Genomic DNA, 20,055 nt, shown 5'->3' on the forward strand with positions numbered 1-20,055 from the left:
TATAAGGTGTGCAGGTTTTGCACTCAACGTTAGAAACAATTAAACATCTTATTTTTTCTTTGACGACTTTACAGGGGCTTAACTTTGATGAATGAGTTTCATATTCACCGAAATGTCAGTTTTTATTTATCTGCTGCTTTGCCGGTCATGGGGTAAAAATTCACATATACTAACACACACACACTTAAACCGCACGGTAGCAGCAGCAGCAGCAGCTGTCTGGAGACCGCTGCTCATTACCATGGTACCTGAGGCTTAGAGCAGAACTAGGGGTTTCCCTGTGAGAGAGTGAGGGCGAGCCGTGCTCCAAAAACATCCAAACAGGCATTTACAGCCCCGTGACCGAGGAGTGTTACTTCCCTTCTTCCTTATTCTGTTCATTTAACACTACAACGGCACAACACAAATCCAATTAAGTCTAAAAGGAAAATGCACATTCCTGGATGAAGAACAAGTCTTCTCCTGCACAAACAATGTTAACCAGTGAGTAGCCCATGACAGACGGATAAAAAGCTACGCGGAGATCAGGCAAGCAAGCAGATGGAATCTTCTTCCCACACAAAGACAAGAGCGGTGAGGACTCGAGGCCAATCGAAAAGACAGAAGGTGAATGGACTTGGAACGAAACTCTAAAGGTTGATAACACGCGTCACTCTGCGGAGACGCCACGCAACAACCAAGACACAGGTGTGCACGCGGCCCGGCGAGTCTCGCGAGCGCACCCGCCGGCGCGTCCGTTGAGACGAGCGCTCGCACGCCGGGGCTGCAGAGCCGTGAGGGGAAGTGCAGCCTGAAAGAGATCCGTTCAAAGTTGGGATTTAGTTCTCCTGCTGCCGACGGAGGGAGTGCAGCAAGTTTTGATGTGCACGTGGTCTCCGTGGAAGTGAGGTCACTGACAGGACTGCTTCCACTGATGATGAGGTGAAGGGAGGATGCATGAACCTGCCACATGTAGCCAAAACCAGGGCTGCACTTTCTCCACTGCAACCTTCCCTCCTCCCTCTGCTCTCTCTCTCTCCCATGCTCCCTCCCCCTCTTGCTTAATCTCTCTCCCTCTCTCTCTCTCTCTCTCTCTCTCTCTCTCTGTCTCTCCACACACACACACTCAGACGCACACACGCAGAAAAGAGGAGAAAGCCAGAGAGGAGAACTGCGGCGGCGGCACGATGGGGATATTCTGCCTGCGTGGGCTCTGTCGCTGAGGCGTCCGGAGTTCAGCCACTGTATATGCGTGCGTGTGTGTGTGTGAGTGAGTGTGTGTGTGAGTGTGTGTGAGAGTGTGTGTGTGTGTGTGTGCATGTGTGAGTGAGTGAGAGCCCCTGCCGACGCCGTGCGGAGAAAGGAAAGGGGAAACAGAGGAGAGCGGGTGGAGAGGAGGGAAAGAGGGGGAGTGTTGACTCTGACTGGGGCTTAGAGGAACCTCACGCCACTGGATCAGAGGACGCCGATGTGCAACAACTCCTCCAACAACTGCCGCCGCTGCTCTGCCTGCGTGCCGCCGCCTGCCTGCGCTCTCAACTTCTGCCATGGCATAGCCCCCTCTTCCAGCTCGCCTCTAATCCACCAAGGAAACGGGCATGCATGGGCATAACCAGGGATCTAGGCTATCGCATCCTTTACGTCAGTAATTCACAGTCTGAGGTGAGTCGCTCTTTCTCCTCTCCTCTGTTTCACCTCTCAGTCTGCAACTGCAAAGGGGGAAAGTCAGTTCAAATAACCTCTGGAGGGGGAAATCCGATGGATCTGCTCACTCTGAACGCAGGATAATCCACAGGGTGTGTTTTCACTGAAGATTTTCCCTTTTTAGTTGGCTGATCAAATATCAAATATGTGTGGCAGATGAAAGGAGTGAAGTCTCAGAGCGGTTTAATCGCCTCTGCTGGGGTGAAGTGCTTAATGGAGATTTCTTGCCAGTTGTGGAATGTGCTGAGTTTAAGGGACGATTCAGTCAGTTCAGAAAACTTTAAACATGAAAAATGTTTATATGTCAGGTAAATACTGGGGGGGGTGGGGGACAATCCATGCCACTGCTGGCTGACATTTATCAGATCCGGCAGGTCAGTTTTTCTGTTTCCCAGACGATTCTGATCCAGATTTAACCTGACTGGCTTCGCACACATAGCTAAAACAGTGCTTGCGTACAAGCTTGCATGATGCTGCATTTCCTCTCGGTTTTGCAGCGGAGTGAGCGTTACATAAAACACACTGATATCTAGACCAAATGGAAAAACTGCAGAATTGTTGCATGAAGCTGTTGTCCCACAGTGCCTTTGAAGGCAGGTAAGCTTGCAGCACAGAGGAATAGATAATGAGAGCTGGGCATCAGACAGTTGGCTGCATCAGATGAAGGACCTAAACTAAAGACTAATCTAGATTAATAGACTGGCTGAAGTCACCATCTCCTAACAGATTATTGGAGCATGGGTGTGTGTGTTTGTGAGTGTGTGTGCGTGTGAGAGGGGGAGGGAGAGAGAGTGGAGAGAGAGCATGGGCTGCCTAGAGCCCTCACATCGCCACCGTCCTTCAGTCGCCACACAAAACGCACGTCACTCCCACTCTTCCCCACAAACCCTCCTGCCATCGCTTCCCGTCTCCCCCTTCAACCCTATCTCACATCAGCGCTCTGATACAATCTCCCCTCTGCTCTATTTCACTTTGCGCAGACACAGAGAAGAGGAGGGAAACAGATGAAGATAGACGCACAGAGAGAAAGAGATATACAGCGAGGGGAAGAGGAGACTGAGAGAAATAATAGAGAGAGTATGGCAGGAGGGGATATTGAATTTTTTGCACAATTGAAGGGTATTATGCGCTGACACTCAAGAGTGACATGAAAAGTGCATACCTGCTGCTGCAGCCTAATTCATGCAACATAAATGAAATCAGAATTACAGGGATGAAAGAAGTGTGTAAGATAAATAAGACGACATGTTGCCCTTCACCCGTCGCTGCCTGTCTTCCTCTAACCTTCGTGCCAGACTTGGGCACGGTCGTCCAGGAGCGATGGGCGCGCTGGCCCACCGCTTCAGAGCTAATCTTTATTTTTAGGATCTCAGCGATAGCAGTTTGCACCTTACCTGCTAATGTTCTGGAGAGAAGGAAGACTGAACGTTTGGGAGCGCGTGCACGACACCTCTGTGCACATTCACTCCAAATGCAGGGGGAGGAGGAGAGGTGGAACAAAGCCTTCCTTCAAACAGAGGTGTCATGCACACAACAGAGAGAACTGGCAGGGAGGAAATGTAACAGAACTGGCCTGCACGAATGGCATTTTTGGGAACTTTATTTTTGCGAGACACTCCCCCAGCCAACCATAGTGTGGGAAGAGGAGGGGGAGGGGGGAGTGAGGGAGAGTGCAGGCTTTCCAAACGAGCGGGGAAGTGGGCATTCGCCTCCCGTGGCCCTGCTCGCTGGGAGGGGTACTCATTCATCCAGAAAACAAATTGCTCTTCTATAAAAGAATGACTGCTTTTGGAACACGCCAGATGTTACCTTTCATGTGCTAACAGGATTATTCATTAAGAGTCTGATTTTTTTTTATTTTTTTTTTTTACCCTGGGAGCGCCACAGCAACGCCACGCAGCTGAGGTGACTCGTGTGTGTCTGCTGCTGAGGAGGAGAAGGTGTGTGTGTGTGTGTGTGTGTGTGTGTGTGTGTGTGTGTGTGTGTGGCTTCGTACGTCTGTTGCATACAGAAGAAGAGGCTTCGCACCTGATCCCACCTGGGTGTTGTTGTCAGTGTGCGCTGGTGTATGTGTGTGTAAAGCATGTGTTCCCCACTGCTTTGCAGTAGGGGCCCAGTCAGCTGGGGCTGTGACAGGCCCAGAGGCAGAGGAGCAGAAGCCAGACTTCTCTACAGTCTGCAGTATGGACCTATACCTCCACTGATTCATCACCATTAACACCGTCACTAACAGCTCTTTTCATTTACAATTCACTCGTTTATTGTTTCTTCAGTTCCGAGCACAAGGCAAATTGCTTTAAACGGCTTGTTTGAGTCCAAACCTCACCAGTATTAGATTATCTATTACATCAAAGAAAAAAAGCAGCAAATTCTTATATCTGAGAAGGCTGAACAAGGCTGTGTTTTGCAGTTTTGCTTGAAAAATGACAATTTATCGATTAAAGTACGACAAACTTCAGTTTGTCGTTTTAGCACTAATGACACTAAAGCTCGAAACAAATGATGCTGTGCATGAAGAGAGCTGCAGGAATAAATCCTAAAACTCAGAAATTAGTTAGCATTGCAACTCTTTGGGTTCCCTGGTCTGCACGTCAGTGAGTGTTGGGTTAGATGCCTGAAATAAAGTGTGTGGTAAACACAGGGATAAGAGAGTTTCACATTTTGTTCTTGAACATAAAATACATCACTAAATACCCGACTGATTCCTGAAGCTTTTATGTGTCTTTGAAAAGGAAATTGCTAACGAGAGGCTAAATGAGACTACAGAGGTCATCACGCCAAACATGGAAACTCATCTACTTGCTCGTCTTTACAGCCTCGTTGTGTTCATACACTCACTCCTGCACTTCTGCAATAATCCAAAGCCAAAGGAAAAAAACCCACTGGCTTTTATCAGAGGGAATCGGGATGATGCTAACTTCTAGGATGGCCTACAAAAACACATCATCCCTGCAACAGTTTCTTATTTTCTGATCTGAACTATTTGAAATCCTGTGTCATTCATGTCCATGTTTACTAGCTTGCAGTCTTCTCTGCCTTTTGCTGATGCACTGCAGCATATTTTGGCGTGTCACTGCCACCTGTTGATTGGTGGAACAGTGTGACTGCATTGGCAGGAGTGTGCACTGCATCACCTGTGTGCATGAGAGAACAGGGGGTAAAAAAGCCCAGCTTCACAGTGCTGCTCGAGGTGAATCACCTGAAGGATCTTCCTTTTTTTTTGGAGGGGTGAGGACTGAGCGATCAGCGTAATAGTCGCTGTACAGTCACTTTAAAAGACACTTAAGCTGTCACTCACATCAAATCCCTCTGGGAAAGACTGTTAGCTAAAAGCCTGACATGTATTTCATGTACAAAGCTAACTGGACCTTGACATGTCCATGTCCTGCGGAGAGTCCTGCACACTGAGGAAGGACGGTTCTAATGTTTTTTTGATGCTTGTACAGTGGCTTCACGCAGCCTCCACCACATTGGGCTTTCATGAGATTCAGCCGGCCTGACAAAATGATACATCTTATCGACAAGACATTGTGGCTCTCACCGTCTCTCTCCCCCCTCCGGGTCTATTCTTGTCATGGATTCTTCTCCATGGCTTCATCTTCCCTCCTCATCACTACCTCTGTCTATTTTACCCACATTTGATTCTGCTCCATCCAAGCGCAGAGAAAACTCCACATCCTTTGCCCCTGCACCTGTTAATTCCAGTCTTTTTGTCTTGCTTTCCATCGTACTGCGCGGTTGTGTGCATGTGTGGTTTTTTTCTTTGCTAGGGATGACTAGGAGGACTCTGAGAGCAGCAGGGGAGTTCTCTAGTTACCCATCAGCTTTGAAGCCTCAGCGTGTCTAGAAGGCAAAGAGAGAGCCAGAAAGACGCAGAGAGAGGGGGAGAGGGAAACAAAGGGGGAGAGCACGAGAGGAAGAGAACAAAAAAATGAGTAACAGAAAGAAGAGATATAATGTTCTGTAGATAGATGAAGAGGAGAGGAAAGGAGAGAGCGAGCTGATGCATTCTGATTAGAGCAGGCAGCCTCTGCAGCATAGATCCTTTCCTGAGGTCTGATCTCCATCTCCATCTGCATGTTCACTGACGTATGGATTACAGGCTTCCTGCAAATTCATCAAGCTCCCGAGAACCCACATGGGTGCAGGCGTAGCGCACAAAGCCAACTAACAACAACGAGTGAGGAAATAAAGAAAACAAGTACAATTCAGCGGGGACAAAGCGAGTAAAAAATAATAAGGCTATAATGTCCGTAGGCTACAGTCCAAGGATAAAAAAAAAACCACCATGAAACAGCAGCAGATGAACACGCTGCACTGATTGTTTCATGATAGTATCTTCTAGCATCATACATGATGTGTGCCGCATGCACTCTGAGGCTTAATGAGAAGCCTTTAGCCTCCATAAAATCTTGTACTCTTGTTATCTTGTAGCTCTCACAACTGGAAGCAATATAAATGTACTGCAAATATATAACGCCAGTGCAAAAAATACTACATAATGCACAAATGGTTTTTCAGTAAATGCTGTGGATGTGGTAGAAACTTGACAGATAAGGATATTCTAAGTGCTGTGGATTAACAGCAAATGCGGATTCATCCTGTCGCAGCATCAGACGTCTGACATCTGAACAAGCGTTCCTGCACGGATCCATAACAGCTATCAGAGACGCATGATCCGCTTTTTCTTCACTTCCGATCCGGTTACGATACCTGACTGTGGATGTCTGCAGATACCAGAGCTGTTTTATCTTTTTTGTTATTCTTATTATGTGTAAGGTGAAATGATGCTGAAGTAAACCACACGGCACTTCCAATTAAAAGACCAAAAAACATACAAAAATGCATTAAATTTAAATGTAAGTATGTATTGGAGCTGAAGGCTGAAATAAGCTCCACACACAAACAGGTGCAGGGGAGAAAATTGCTCTGGCTACTCCTTTAATCTTCTGAAAAGCTTGAACAAATCAAGTGCACAGCAGCGCGTTATCAGCTACAAGTAAGCAGATTTCTGTACATGAGTTCAAAAGTAATAAAGAGAATTTCAAAGGGTGCAAAGGCAAATTGACAGCTCCTTCATAAGCTTTTCAAAGTGAATATTTGAAATAAAAGTGCAAGAACTGTGCAGAGAAATAAATATCTACACTGTCAAAAAACACTAACTGCATCTGGATCAGTGGCTCGATACTGATACTGGATCAGATCAGTCTCAACGCTAACTACCACCATACCGTGTTAAGCCACAGCATGAAACATTAACACTTCAATACTTTTTGCATTATTTCTGGAAACCAAACAATTTGGCCTCCTCCATGAGGTTTGTCAACTGATTTAGGGAACTCTGGTTTCAACCAAAGCCGTGTTTTATTGGGACATTATCTGATTAGAAGTTTATCTCACCTTAAATTTACACAGATTTCTAGTATTTCCAGAGGCTGCCACAGAATCACAATGGGATCTAGATGGTTAGATCGAGGCATGACGGGCTGAAACATGTTGCCTTCTCCCGTGTTTACACTTAGCATATTTAATACTCTCCACAAAAAAATATGTTCTCGGTGTTATTTAGTCATTACTGCAACACTACATGGTGATTCTGAGCAAAATCTTTAAAATGGTGCTTGGCAACAGCACAGTGGTCCACAATGACTGAGCAACAATTACTAGAAAGACAATCCCTTAAAATCCTGTGATTTCCAGTGCCATTCCATCTTACAGCATTAAGCTACCATTAACTGACAAAGGATTTGCTGCATTTGGTGTCGGCCTAATGCACTGCGCTGCTGTTATCCCTCAACGCTGACCTGTTCAGTCAATCATTCGGCTATATATACACCCTCACATCACACCCCGAGAGCACGGCTGCACCCGAGCTCGCTCACATGCTGCAGCACAGAGGCAAAATAAAAGTCAGTAAACCCACAATGTGGACTGACCTTCCCGACACGATCTAAAGCGAACGACGAGCCTGCGTATCTTTTTACTGCATAATCAGTGTGCTCTTACGAGGCAGATCAAAGACTTTTCAAAACACTGCTAAGCCCCGTGTGATTATGAGAGGAAGCTGACAGGAGAGAAAGGGGGAAAACAAAACCTGAGCAGATAAAGCTGGATTACAGTAGAGTTTGGAACTTCCATGGCTGTGATGATGCTGCCACACTCATTTGTTCAAGCAGCGTCTGAGCCCATGCTGAGCTGTAATAATGTAAGATTGCAGTAATGGAAGAGCGGGAGTTTTTTTTTTTTGTTGATGATCATGTAGCGCAGACTTGAAGCTCACTTTATCTCAGTCAAAATTCAAAAATGCAATGCTGGCTGCATATATTTCCCCGTGATTGTCACAGCGTGTTACTATGACTGTGTCCAGTCTTCTGGATGGAACCTGGCTGCAGGGATTTGTTCTATTCAGCTCCAGAAGCATAAGTGAGGTTGACCGCTGATGCTGGGTGATAAGGCGTGGCTCTCAGTCAGGGCTCCCAAAGGTGTCGGATGAGGTTGAGGCTCACACTAAAGTCAGGAAAACATGTGCATGGAGCTTTGTTATGCTGAAACCATAGACTGCATTATAAATAATGGACGACGTCACACATTGGTTTGTGGACTACCTTTTTAAACCGCCAGTTTGGCATTATGGCCATCGCCATCTTGGTTTTTCTGAGCCAGAAGTGACAGTATTTGAACAAGAGGCTGGAGCTGCCAAGTCATCAACTATCAACTGTTATCAACTATTTTACACTAAACTGGACCATAACTGACTAAATGAACATTATGCTGTGTTGACGAAGACTTGAAATTAGTGATTGACATCATAAACTCACAAAGAAAAAGTATATGAAGCAAAAAGTGGGGTCATGTTCTCATAAGCTTACATAATATCGCACCTCTTTTTTGCAGCCGGTATAATTGCCCCCTGCAGGCCATTAGAAAAAATGTTTGAGGGACTTCCACACTGGCTTTACTTTTCAAGCCCAGAGGCGACATCCACTTATTATTCTGACTATGGTTAAAACAGGAAGGGGCCTTCTCCAACTGCTGTCTAAAATACCATTGTATGCTGTCACATTAAGATTTCCCTCAACGGGAACTAAAAGCCCTAAACCAATGGAAAACAGCCTCAGACCAAAAGTATATTAAATTATGTGTCCATATAATAACATGAGTAAATAGCTTGCTGCTATACTATTTGTTCTAAGCTGCCAATCAAACTGCTAAAACATACACTGTGCAGAAAATGGAAAAAGATAGTAGTAATGTAAAAGGAATAAATAGATAATGGAAAATCTCAATGAAACACTGCTTAAACAAGAAAAGGCTGTTTAGATAGCTGTTGCTAATTGACATGTACGGCATATTTCCAGCGTTTAGTCAATTCACTGGTTTTGTGATGCATACTATATTAATGAATTTTCCCTTCGGTGAAGCAGAAGCGATAAAACAAAATTAGTCAGGCACAAAGTTACGGTAAACATTAAATCCCCAGGTTTAATCAGGACACTGAAATTTCCACCTTTTAAGATCTTACCTCAGGCAACCCAAAGTTCAATTAGGAAAGTGCCATTCACAAAACTGCAGACTCACATGTGTAGTTTGAAAAAATGGAAGTAATGGGGACCCGTTTTTAAAGTCAAAGTGCGCTTCATTAAATGAACACGTGCTCTGAGCATAAAGAGCATTTCCATTAAAGAATAATGAACGGCATCGCTGCGGTAATCTGGATTGTCCTTGCAGCGCTCCAAAGCTTCAAAGAATGGCTGAATTAGCAGAGAAAATCCTCCCAAGAACCAGCCGCGATAAACAGGCTCTCATCGTGGACAAAACGCACTTGTGCCCCTAGAAATAACCCAAATAATGACCCATAGCGGCAGCATGCCAGCCATGTGAGCTGCGCTGCTAAAACAAGGTCAGATGTGAACATGTCTGATGTGTGTTGCCATGCGCACATGACCCTGTGAGGTCTGTTTTTGGTCTGTCCTACTGGGTAGAAAATAGTGGGTCAGTTCACTTCACTTACTTGCCCATAAATTAGAAAAAAAAAAAAAAAAAAAAAAAGGGATCAGGGCCACCCTAAAAAGGGGCAGTTGTCACAGCCTTGCGTGATGAGTCATGCTGTTTATGCAAGAGGCCAGAGGGTGGTGTTCCAGCCGGAGGTGAGATACGAGTGCTGCTACAGTCGCCCGGGCCTGAACCCAATGGGTAACAAATCAGATATGTGGAGCCAGGGACACATCATTCAGCCTGCAGTGCAGCCACGTCAAAAAGGATCAAATTTAAATGAGGATATGATACAATACCATGAAACTGTATGCATTGTGGAGCCTGCGTGTAGGGAAGGGAGCGTAAAGTAATGAGTAAACACTGTTGCTGTCTGTGCTGACACACTGCATTCATGTCTCCATATCTGATGGTTTGAAACAGGGTGGCATCTCGGATCGTAGCCAGATATGAATTTGGAGACGTTGAATATAATGTTTAATTTGGGCCTCGTTTATAACACAGAAGTATTCACTGACCTCATTTGGAGAGGGGACGTGGGGTAACGGCTTAATCTCTTATTCACAACGTCATCCTTTGGACAAACACGGAGAGGACGCTGACAATGATAGACCAGGAGAGCGATGCCATGCTGGCGAACAGATAATACTCTGGGAATAAATGTCACATGGTCCAGCCTCTGCACAGCCAGAGTAATAATTGGAAAATTAATGTATTGGATTTTGCTATACGCGGCCGTCCCTTTACCCATTTACATGCTTGTACGTCCCTCTTCTTTCACAGCTCAATCAACCTAATGGCAAGGGGGATCAGGAGTGATTGAGTGATCGTAATGCATACAATACAGGTGGCGATGTTTCCGGTGGTGTTGTTTCTTTGTGTTTCGACACTGCATGCCTCGGCTTTTCTGCGTGCATACCTGCAGCGACTGGTGCTGACGTATTCTTGACAACTTCTGAATATGTTGTCTGCTGTATGATGCTACCTATTACACATGTATCTGTATGTTTTGTTGGGGTGTCGGAATATCGTTCCTAATGTCTTATATGTTGGGCTTCTAGACAGTTTCCACAAAAACTGCACTGCTCCGTTCTCCTTGGTCAATTAGTCACATCAGTAATTACCTGTCTGGTGAGAATCAAACAGTCATCTGCCAGCACAGCAGAAAGCTGCCGTCTCTAACCTGTCTATATGAGCATGCTGTGCTGTTCTCAGACAGGGCTTGCAGTGATATTACTGGGCAATATTTGGAGAGTTTCAGGGGAGGGGGGGAATGTCAATCTGTTACCATGTCTGGGTCCATCTGTTTGTAATGGCTTTTTAAGTTTCAAACACTGGTTCCTTTTATGAAACAACTTCAATGAGGACACTGTTCAAACATCACAGGACTGTTGCAAATAGAGCGCCAATGCCCATGAGATATTTGGCATCTGGCTACTCTGAAGTTAGGTATAATGTACCAAGCAAAGATATTATTCACAGCAAAACCGTTCTGATGTCTCACGCTCAGTGTGGGGCAGGATTTGCTGAATGTAAGAACACTGTATGGAAGAGCTTAATCTTACTATCTCGGGCATGTCTTTATTGGCAATATGACGGCTGTTATTTATATATGCATGCTGAGAAATGTTACTATGTCCCTAGTAGGCAGACTGCCAGAGCATCTTTTGCAGAGACATTACTGAATGATTATGCCAACATTGAAAAATGGCATTTATAAATGATACTGCATGTCTACAAGGGGCTTTTAATGTCTGTACATGAGATCTGACATGATACAGAAAAAGAAGGGTGGCTGTCTGTCTCCAAACAGAGGCAGAAACTGCCAGGGCGATAATGTGAACACAGTAAGACATAATGTCCATTCTATAGCTCCCGAGTGAGTAAATAGACAGGTCTGAAACAGAAAGTCATTCCCTGTTGACTGAGAGCAGTCATGGTAGATAAGCTGTGGAGGGTAATTGTCCTGATTTCACATCTATATGAGTGTGTGGCTTATTGTAAATCAACAGGCAGAAGGCAAATTATATGTGCGTCAGAGCATCAGACTGCAGGCTTGTGATGGCACTACCATACCTGTAGTAGCTGAATAAGATGATTCATATTATTCCTGCCGTGGATGTTTCTCCTCCGGGGTTTGTTGTACAGTTATCAGACATAAGTTTTTCTGTTTAGAATATGAACAGCAGCCATCTTCGCATACGCTAGAAGAGTGCTAATGTGTCCACAAATCGGCCGAAAATCCTGTTTTTACTTAATTATTAACCATCAGAGGGAAAGGTCAGGCAGTGAAGAGTCCTGCTGGACCTAATGAAGCATGGAGACAAACTGCAAACCTCAGGCAGTCTTCAGAATAGTCAACAGCATATTGCTACTGTTGACAAAGTGCATTGGAGTGTGTAAGAGTTCCCATACAAACTGAGACACTAATACTCACCAACTTAGATGGTGGGAGAGGAGGGGGAGGAGGAATTGCTAGTGGAAGATATTTTAACTGGCAACGATAAGCGAATGAAAATAATGCTGAAATTGGAGATATTGGTTTCACAGAGAAGAAGATTAAATGCATCATGGAAATCTGCTAGGATTATTTTTAGGGCATGCTACAACGATAACCCATGCAGTTTTTCAGTAAATAAACACAGACGGATTGGCAAGCATGAAAGATGCTTGCAAACCGGCATTAAGAAAGAAACAAACGGGTTTTCATTCAAGGGGAGACGTACTGTACAAGCATATAGAAACTCAGACTTGCATGACATTACCACACCTTCAGGGTCAAATGTAGAAGCCATATTCAATGCAAGGCTCACTTATTCCCGTTACACTCAGTTATCAAGGGAAAATTTCACTCTTTTAATATTTGTTTTTGCTATTCTTTTTGACATGCATAATGACACGTGTCTGATAAAAGCACTTCTTAACAACATTCATTAAATAACTGCACAGCCCCCCCAAGTTTAGAGAGACTGTGTGTTATGAAAAATGGGATGTAACAGTGAGGCTACGGTGTTTGTCTAAGCCATCCATTACTGATGATTAACACAGCATCTTTCTCCATGCCTCTCAGGAAACATGGTGAGCAAGGAGGGTGGCAAATGCATGCTCACCAACTCAGAGTCTGACTCGGAGGCAGCGCCCTTGCCCTCCACCTCGCTGGCGCTGGAAGTGAAGTATTCCCTGGAAGCCAGTCGACAGGTGAGGAAGAGAAACAAGGCCCTGCAAGTGCGTTTCAAGGATATCTGCGAGGCGCAGAACGAGCAAAGGGAGGCGGAGTTGCAGGCAGCTGGGAAAGGTGGCAAGCCGATCTCATACAAAGTGGCGTACCGCAAGTACATGACCGTCCCCGCCCGCAGATCCATCCCAAACGTCACGAGGAGCACAGGCGTGCAGACGTCCCCAGACCTGAAGAAGCGCTATCAGACCTTTCCCTTTGAGCGCAAGAAAGGCCACACCTTTAAACACGTGGCGGCCGTGGAAACTTATAAAGGTCAGAATAACGGTTTTGTCATGGAGGTGAAGCAGTCCAAGGCTGCTGAGCAGGGTTTAGATGAGGAGGAGGAGGGAGCCTGCGGGGGGAGTGGAGTCCGGAGGACCAGGGCTCTGCTCCATACTAATGAGTGCATTGCCACAGTGGAGCAGCACACTGCACCTGATGGCCTGTGCTCTGACGCTCTGCTGCTCAGTTGCTCTGCAGACACAGACTGCCTTGCAGACACACAGAGAGGAAGCGGCGCCAGAGCACAGGCAGAGTACCAGCTCTGCAGCGTCCCATCCAAAGGCAGGACAGGATTACAACACAGGGAGGCCAACACAGACCGCTCGACCAAGAGGCAGCTGCTCAATCTGGAGGAGGGCTCATCCCGAACCCTGCCGGACAGGGCCTCCAAGGTTACGGGCCCCATCGCGTGGAACTCCCTTACCCAGGTGGAGTGCTTGGACAGCCCGTCCGTGAGGAGCAAGCGGAAGAAAGCCCTGCAGCTCAACGGGCTGCAGAGTGAGACGCTACCACGTTCCAGCAGAGGCTGTACAACGCAGGCACAGTGCCACACAGGACAGTTATCTGCCCGGCCTCTTCGGGGCATGGAGGAGCCTCTGTCACCCTGCACAGGTGGTGAGGCTGGTGGGGCACCGCCCGACCACACACAGGAGGCCTGTAAGCAAATAGTGCCTATGAATCAGGACGGGGATGTTAAAGCACAGCTCCAGGCCATGGAAAATCTCATCAGCTCCAGCCAAGAGACCATCAAGGTGCTGCTGGGGGTCATCCAGGAACTGGAGAAGGGGGAGGCCCACAGAGAAGGGTAAGACATCTCACTTAAAGCCTGTTCTTCACACCTCAGATGCACCGCTTCAGCTTTTTCTTTCCCAATGCTGATTGCTACACTTCAACTCAGGGTACCTGCTGATATGGAGTACTGATCCGTTATCAGTGCTCTCTTTTTCCCAAACCTAAAATCTGTCCAGCTCACAGCATGGAACTCAAATTAACAATATTTATGAAGATAACATGAGGTCAGAGAACGCTGCAGTAAAAACTAAGGTGGCAGCCCACTTAGATTAGCATAATGGTAGAAAATTTTAATTTTATAACATCAACAAAAAAAAAAAAAAAAATTGGTCACATCATGGCTGATACCCATCTTGATAAGACCTCTCTACTTTACACTGGTGTCAAGGATAATTTGGCAAAAAAAAAAAAAAAAAAAAAATTAATTAAATGCCCTTTATCAATAAATCAGATTTGAGGAAAGTGCCTGGTGTTCACAGGGTAAAGCCAAGGAATCATCAGAGACACAGAGCACATTCATGATTCAGCACGAACAGGAAAAGTACCCTCTTGATGTGTCACATTATTTCTAGATCTTAGAAACCAGCTTGTATGTGTGACAGCTGTTCAGCAGAGTCTGACTGAACCACCCAAAGGGTGTCAAAAAAGAGATCACAGTGGCACGTAGCGTGGGATGATGTGACTTTCACCTGATGTGCCCCGCAGCACTATTACAGCACAATGTCCTTTTGTGATGATTTCCCTCCAGATCTGACGGAGCTGCTGCGGAACGTATTTACAGACAAATTATCGCACTCAATTTGCCCCAAGAGGTTTGAAGACTCATTGTATGAAACACTGACACAATGAATGTGGCCTTTAAAGCACACTGAACCCAAAGCTAGGGAACGGCAGACTATTCTCTGCTTTTGAATGGAACTGATTCAGCCACTGAAAACAAAACCCTGATTGGTATTAGCTGTAATGCAGCTTGTATCAGCCAGTAGCTTCCTTTAGAATTTGTAAGAATATTGATGAAGAGGACATAAAATTACTGCAACACTTTCAAGTTTTATTTTAAGTAAAATACAAAACTGGACGTTTAATAATTGGCCTCCTCCAGCTGCATGCCCTGTTTATCTAGCAAGTCCAAGGCCTTTGAAAAAGCCATGGCCTGTGAAAAAGCCATTTACTGTCCAGTGGATACTGAGTATATACAAAAGGGCTGCAGATAGCATCTAGGCCGCTGAAATAGAGGATTGTCTATCCAAAGGGATGAGGCAAACAAAATGGCCAATTTGTTGAGTGAATTGCTAGGGCTCTGCACTCAGATCCCTATCTGTTTTGACCAGCACTGTGGCGAGGTACAGAGTGAGAAAATCCATATAATCAACATCATACCAACCTGGAGTCTAAAGCCTCTGGGAATTACACACACCGGTCAAGCTTATAAACAAGGGGCATACAACCACAAATGCTTCGAAAAGCAACTCTCAATATCAACTCGACTGAGCGACGGAGTACACCTCCTATCCAACTGGGCTTGAGTTTACACCATCTAAAAAGACAATTACTCTCCCTCAATCTTGCACAAGGCTGCCATAATCTCCTTATCGCCAAACTCATAAAAGTGTATTGTGAGTGGAAGCGTGAGCAGACATGTGGTGCAGCACGGGGAGCCATCTTCTGCGTGCTTCCAAACACATCTGGCTTATCAGATGTGTCTAAAGTGGCAGGTGGGAGAGGAGAAGAGTGGAGAGGAGGGGCTTCATTTGTATATGAAAATCAGTGACGACTGTTTAATAGTACCATCTGGTCACACACATAAAGAAACAATCCATGCGTTAATTATAAAAGCCTGCATTCAGTTAAAGTCAGTGAGCAGTATAAGCCTCTTGTAATCCATCTGAGCCCAAGCGAACCACTGCTTTTCCATACAAGCACAGTCATCTTCTTCTTGTACATATTTCCAGTTTCCAAAGTCGGATTTTTAGCGAACCAAGCAAAAATTCTAATGCTGCTTTAGTCACACCGCATTAGCTTCCTACAGCCATTACATAAATGTCAGTGACACAACAAATAGGAGTGCCCACGGGCTATAGGTGAAGTGTGCGCGCAATTACATCTGATATATAACTGCTTGTGTTATATGACATTCATTTTTCATTGAAGGAAATGCAACGCTGTGTGCATTTCATCACGAGACGTGCTCATGACATGCCGCTCAGACATGAATTGAAATGCAATGGCTCAAGTGCTGAGGCTAATAAAAACTCAACCCACCGCCTCACACATACAAACACACAAACAACACCTACAAAGGAAAAAAATACCACTTTTACAAGCTTTGTTACTTTTGATAAAAAGAAGTGAATGAAGGAATCTTCCATTGATCTCTGCTAAAACAAACTGCATGACTAAAATTCATATCAGCCAAGATCAGAAAGCCGTTCAACCAGAAACTGGCCGTAGTAATGATAATACCATTGAAACTTTCATTCCTCTGATCTGTGTGAGTAAGTGGAATGGAGAGCAAATGTGTGGAATGGGAAAAGAAGGAGAATAGAGCTGCAAGGTGGGAGAAATGACAACCATTTTTCAAACTCCTGTTTATGAGTTTTTCGGTGATATCCTCAATGTTCCTCAACACAGAAACCATGAAACCTCAGCTGAGGTCTTTATGGTGAAGACACCAGATTGAGAACAAACCATGACGCCATTGTTGCTGAATTCATCCACTGGATCTGAATTTAAACTCTGTGATGAAGCATTTCTAACTCTGCTGTATTCATAGTTGACTTCTATGCTTCAGTGTTTATGTACAAAGACTTGCACCTATTTTCTAAAAGATATTTTGCACTGATGATTCAACTGGGACTCATTTATGCAAATCCATGAATTGCAATTGCCCTGAATGCAAGTCACCTAATGTCGTCTGTGCCAGCACACGCATATGTATCCCTCAAGTGTAGCGCCGTCCTGGGCAAACAACTCAGTGTTAAGGGCGCCGTGCAGTTCTACATCATTGGTTGCATCAACAACACAAAGCTCGGGAATAAATTTGCTGCATCATCAGCCAGTGTTGGCAGGCCGGACCCAATTAATCACACTCATGGGGACTTGTTGCCTATTAACACTGTGTATGTGTCCATGTTTTTATGTCTTTGGACTCCCACCCACTCAGCGACCTTTGGATGAGCTCACCTAGAAGCACAAAGGGGGTAGGGTGTATGAATATATTGTTAATGGCACTTTTGGCTTGGCTCTCCCCGGGGAGGCCTGCCGAAATGAGCTCTGTGCCCTTATTTTCGCTTATCAACTCAGTGTGCGAGAGGGGGGTGGGGAGGGATGAAAGATACAGGGAGAACCAGATCTAGACAGCATGAGGGTGAGAGAGAAGGCGAGTTGTTCAAAGGACGTGATCCAGTTGTCCATGCACCCCACAGACTGCTTATTGATCGGCTCACCTGGCTTGGAAAGTGAAGACGGTCTTGAACCTCCCCACTGTCACCCCCTCCCCCAATGCCAACCCCCTTAATTACGTTTAATCCAAGGTGCAAACCTCCTTATATCACTACCCTTGTCCTCTCCTCAGACTCTCCCCATTACCTCATTCTGCGACAGCCTTAAATAACAATATTGATATCAACACCTCTAATATACCTGTCAGAGCACACAGCATAGAAAGGAGTAGATAAGGAGGGGAAATTTATGACAGCGGTTTAATTTTTATTGGTGCTGTACCTTATGGGCAGTGTGACAAGAGTCCCTGAGAGAGATCTGAAAAACGTCTCTGCGACTGCAAAGATGAGAGACGGGAAATAACTGTGAAAGTTATCACATTAACCTCAATGAGGAGAAGTGGCTTTTGCAGCAATGTCCATGTGGGAAACCTTGTTAGAGGGTCAGTTCATCCAAATTACACAAAACAAACAAACAAAAACGCATTTTGTCAATTACCTCCAGTGATATGCAGCCTCTATGATTATTGCCTCCACCCCAATTCAATGGAGGTAAATGGAATTCCATGTTATTATTGCTTTCACACTGAGGTCTGCAGATTAGAGCAACAAGAAGAACAACAAGAAAAAACATTGCTGTTCATTCTTTCAATATAGTATTCATTGCTGTGAGCAACACAAACGAAATTACCTCCACTATAACGGGGTGAAGGCAGAAATCTCAAGTGTAGACACGTGAGCAGATGAAACCAAAACGATATCAACAACTGGGTACCCCTGGTAAGCAGATGTGTGTAATTTGGGTGAATTGACCTTTTTAACATCCAAATTTGCTGTGTTAAAGTCAGCTGCACAGATTTCAGACCTCTGTGCCAATGGGACACTTGAGACTTATATCCCGTTAAGACAAAGTATATAGGCAAAGGCTTTTAAATCTACAAATGCTTCCATCAAACTAAAACCTAATTTAAGACAGAGGGTGGTTGTACTTGCTATTATCTAATATGCATGACAACCACAGTGGTTGATGCAGGGTGATGCCCTGGTTACATCCGTACTGGGGTTTATAAGACTCAATTCTATTGATGCAGCAGTGCAGGTCATAACCATAAAATCCAGCCAGCAGAGGATTTCCCTCTGGTCATTGGTGAAGTGAGTCCACAGTCCGTCTATTGTAACATGTCATTAATCAGGAGAAACACTTGCTGTCAATCAATATGCACATTTCAACATGCTAATCCAACAAGAGAAGCTATTGAACCTTTGAAGCATGTAACCAAATAGCTCCATTCAGGGCCATCACCTGGTCTTTAGATGCCCGTGAGGAATAGGGATCTATAATGGGAACTTGGTTCATGACAATATTTTATCTCAGCTGACAACTGATAATAAAACAATAGGACACACAGGATATGATATAATAGGATATTGACGGGTTTCAATGTGAATTTAGGAAATCAATATCGCAATGAAATAAAGACGGACTGATGGTATGAAGCCAAAGGGCTGCTGTCCTAAACAAAACTGTCAAATTTTATCTGCTTTGAGGACCCATTAACTTCCAAATGATTCTCAGCTTTTTCATGTAGTAAATGGTTCACACTGAAAATAACTTGCCGTGTGCTTTACAACAATCAATGGATCAATCAATGGTGGGGTTTCTCTAGTGGGTGAAAGAGCTTGATACTGGGAAAAGTAGCGGAGGGACAGAGGATGTCACATTGGGCACTGGGAAACCACGCTAAGCATTTTTGTCACATTTTATGAATATAAATGTACAGCCTAGGCTCATTGTAGCCTAGAAACTCATCCTGTGTACTAGTTTGCCTTGCCTGACCTCCAATCAGTCAACCACAGCTAATGGCCGACACTGCGCTCTTTGTGCCCTGGCTGGTGGACACAGGCCACTCAGGAGGCCAGCGTGACTCCTCATCAGCCTCATTTACTTCTGTCCTGCTAACGAGGGACGACAAACAAGACGAGAAAGGAAGGTGTGAGGGAGCGGCTTAACGAGTCCTGTAATTACTCATTCACGACTCTTATCTTCCCTGCAGACTCTCCTATCGAACCGGACAGGACACGGCCAACTGTGACACATGCCGGAACAGCGCATGCATTATTTACAGGTGAGTGGCCATTCCTCTTCAAAGACACGACGATCCAAATGTGCCCTGTCCTTTCTCCTTCAGGGAAAGTGAACAGGTGGAAAAAGTACGGTGCAGAGCGGGGGAAGGGGCAGGGGACGTAAGACTAATGTGGATGCTGTTAATGAGCACATGGGGACGTGTGACATTTACACACCACGCTCTCTCTCTGAATATATACATCTCTGTCAGCCTCTCGGGCGACTCTTCACACCCCTTCACTCACCAGAGGGGTGTGTAGCAGGTGTAAGGATAGCTGGATTTAGAGACAAAAGGGCACGAGGTTGAAAAGCAGAGAGGGTACGCAGTACAGAATGAGTGAGCACAGGGCAGCGAAAGGTGAAATTAATTACCATCAAAACATCATGAAATTTCATCACTGTGTGCTGTTGCCAAGCCAACTGATCCCCTGCATACTTTCAAATTCGGCTCAATTTATTTGACAACCAGTACAGACGTGAGTCCAAAGTCATTAGCCTGCCAGGGTGCGTAGTTTATCTCTTTA

At 45.1% G+C, this 20,055-nt stretch overlaps 2 protein-coding genes across 4 annotated transcripts in view; one reads left to right on the forward strand and one right to left on the reverse strand.

The window, feature by feature from the left end:
• dock1 (dedicator of cytokinesis 1) overlaps positions 1 to 20,055 on the reverse strand; it is a 173,519-nt gene that overhangs the window by 69,928 nt on the left and 83,536 nt on the right. The window lies entirely within an intron of this gene.
• insyn2a (inhibitory synaptic factor 2A) overlaps positions 1,031 to 20,055 on the forward strand; it is a 30,867-nt gene continuing 11,842 nt past the window's right edge. The window contains exons 1-3 of one of the 2 annotated variants that reach the window (XM_076759721.1): positions 1,031 to 1,641; positions 12,746 to 13,979; positions 19,461 to 19,532. In XM_076759721.1, the coding sequence (XP_076615836.1) occupies positions 12,751 to 13,979; positions 19,461 to 19,532 (1,301 nt within the window). In that variant the 5' untranslated portion in view covers positions 1,031 to 1,641; positions 12,746 to 12,750. Of the gene's footprint in view, positions 1,642 to 12,661; positions 13,980 to 19,460; positions 19,533 to 20,055 lie in introns of those variants that run through there. The other variant, XM_076759722.1, reaches the window with a different exon arrangement.

The sequence above is a fragment of the Chaetodon auriga genome, chromosome 20 (assembly GCF_051107435.1).
Source record: "Chaetodon auriga isolate fChaAug3 chromosome 20, fChaAug3.hap1, whole genome shotgun sequence".
NCBI classification, from domain to species: domain Eukaryota; kingdom Metazoa; phylum Chordata; class Actinopteri; order Chaetodontiformes; family Chaetodontidae; genus Chaetodon; species Chaetodon auriga.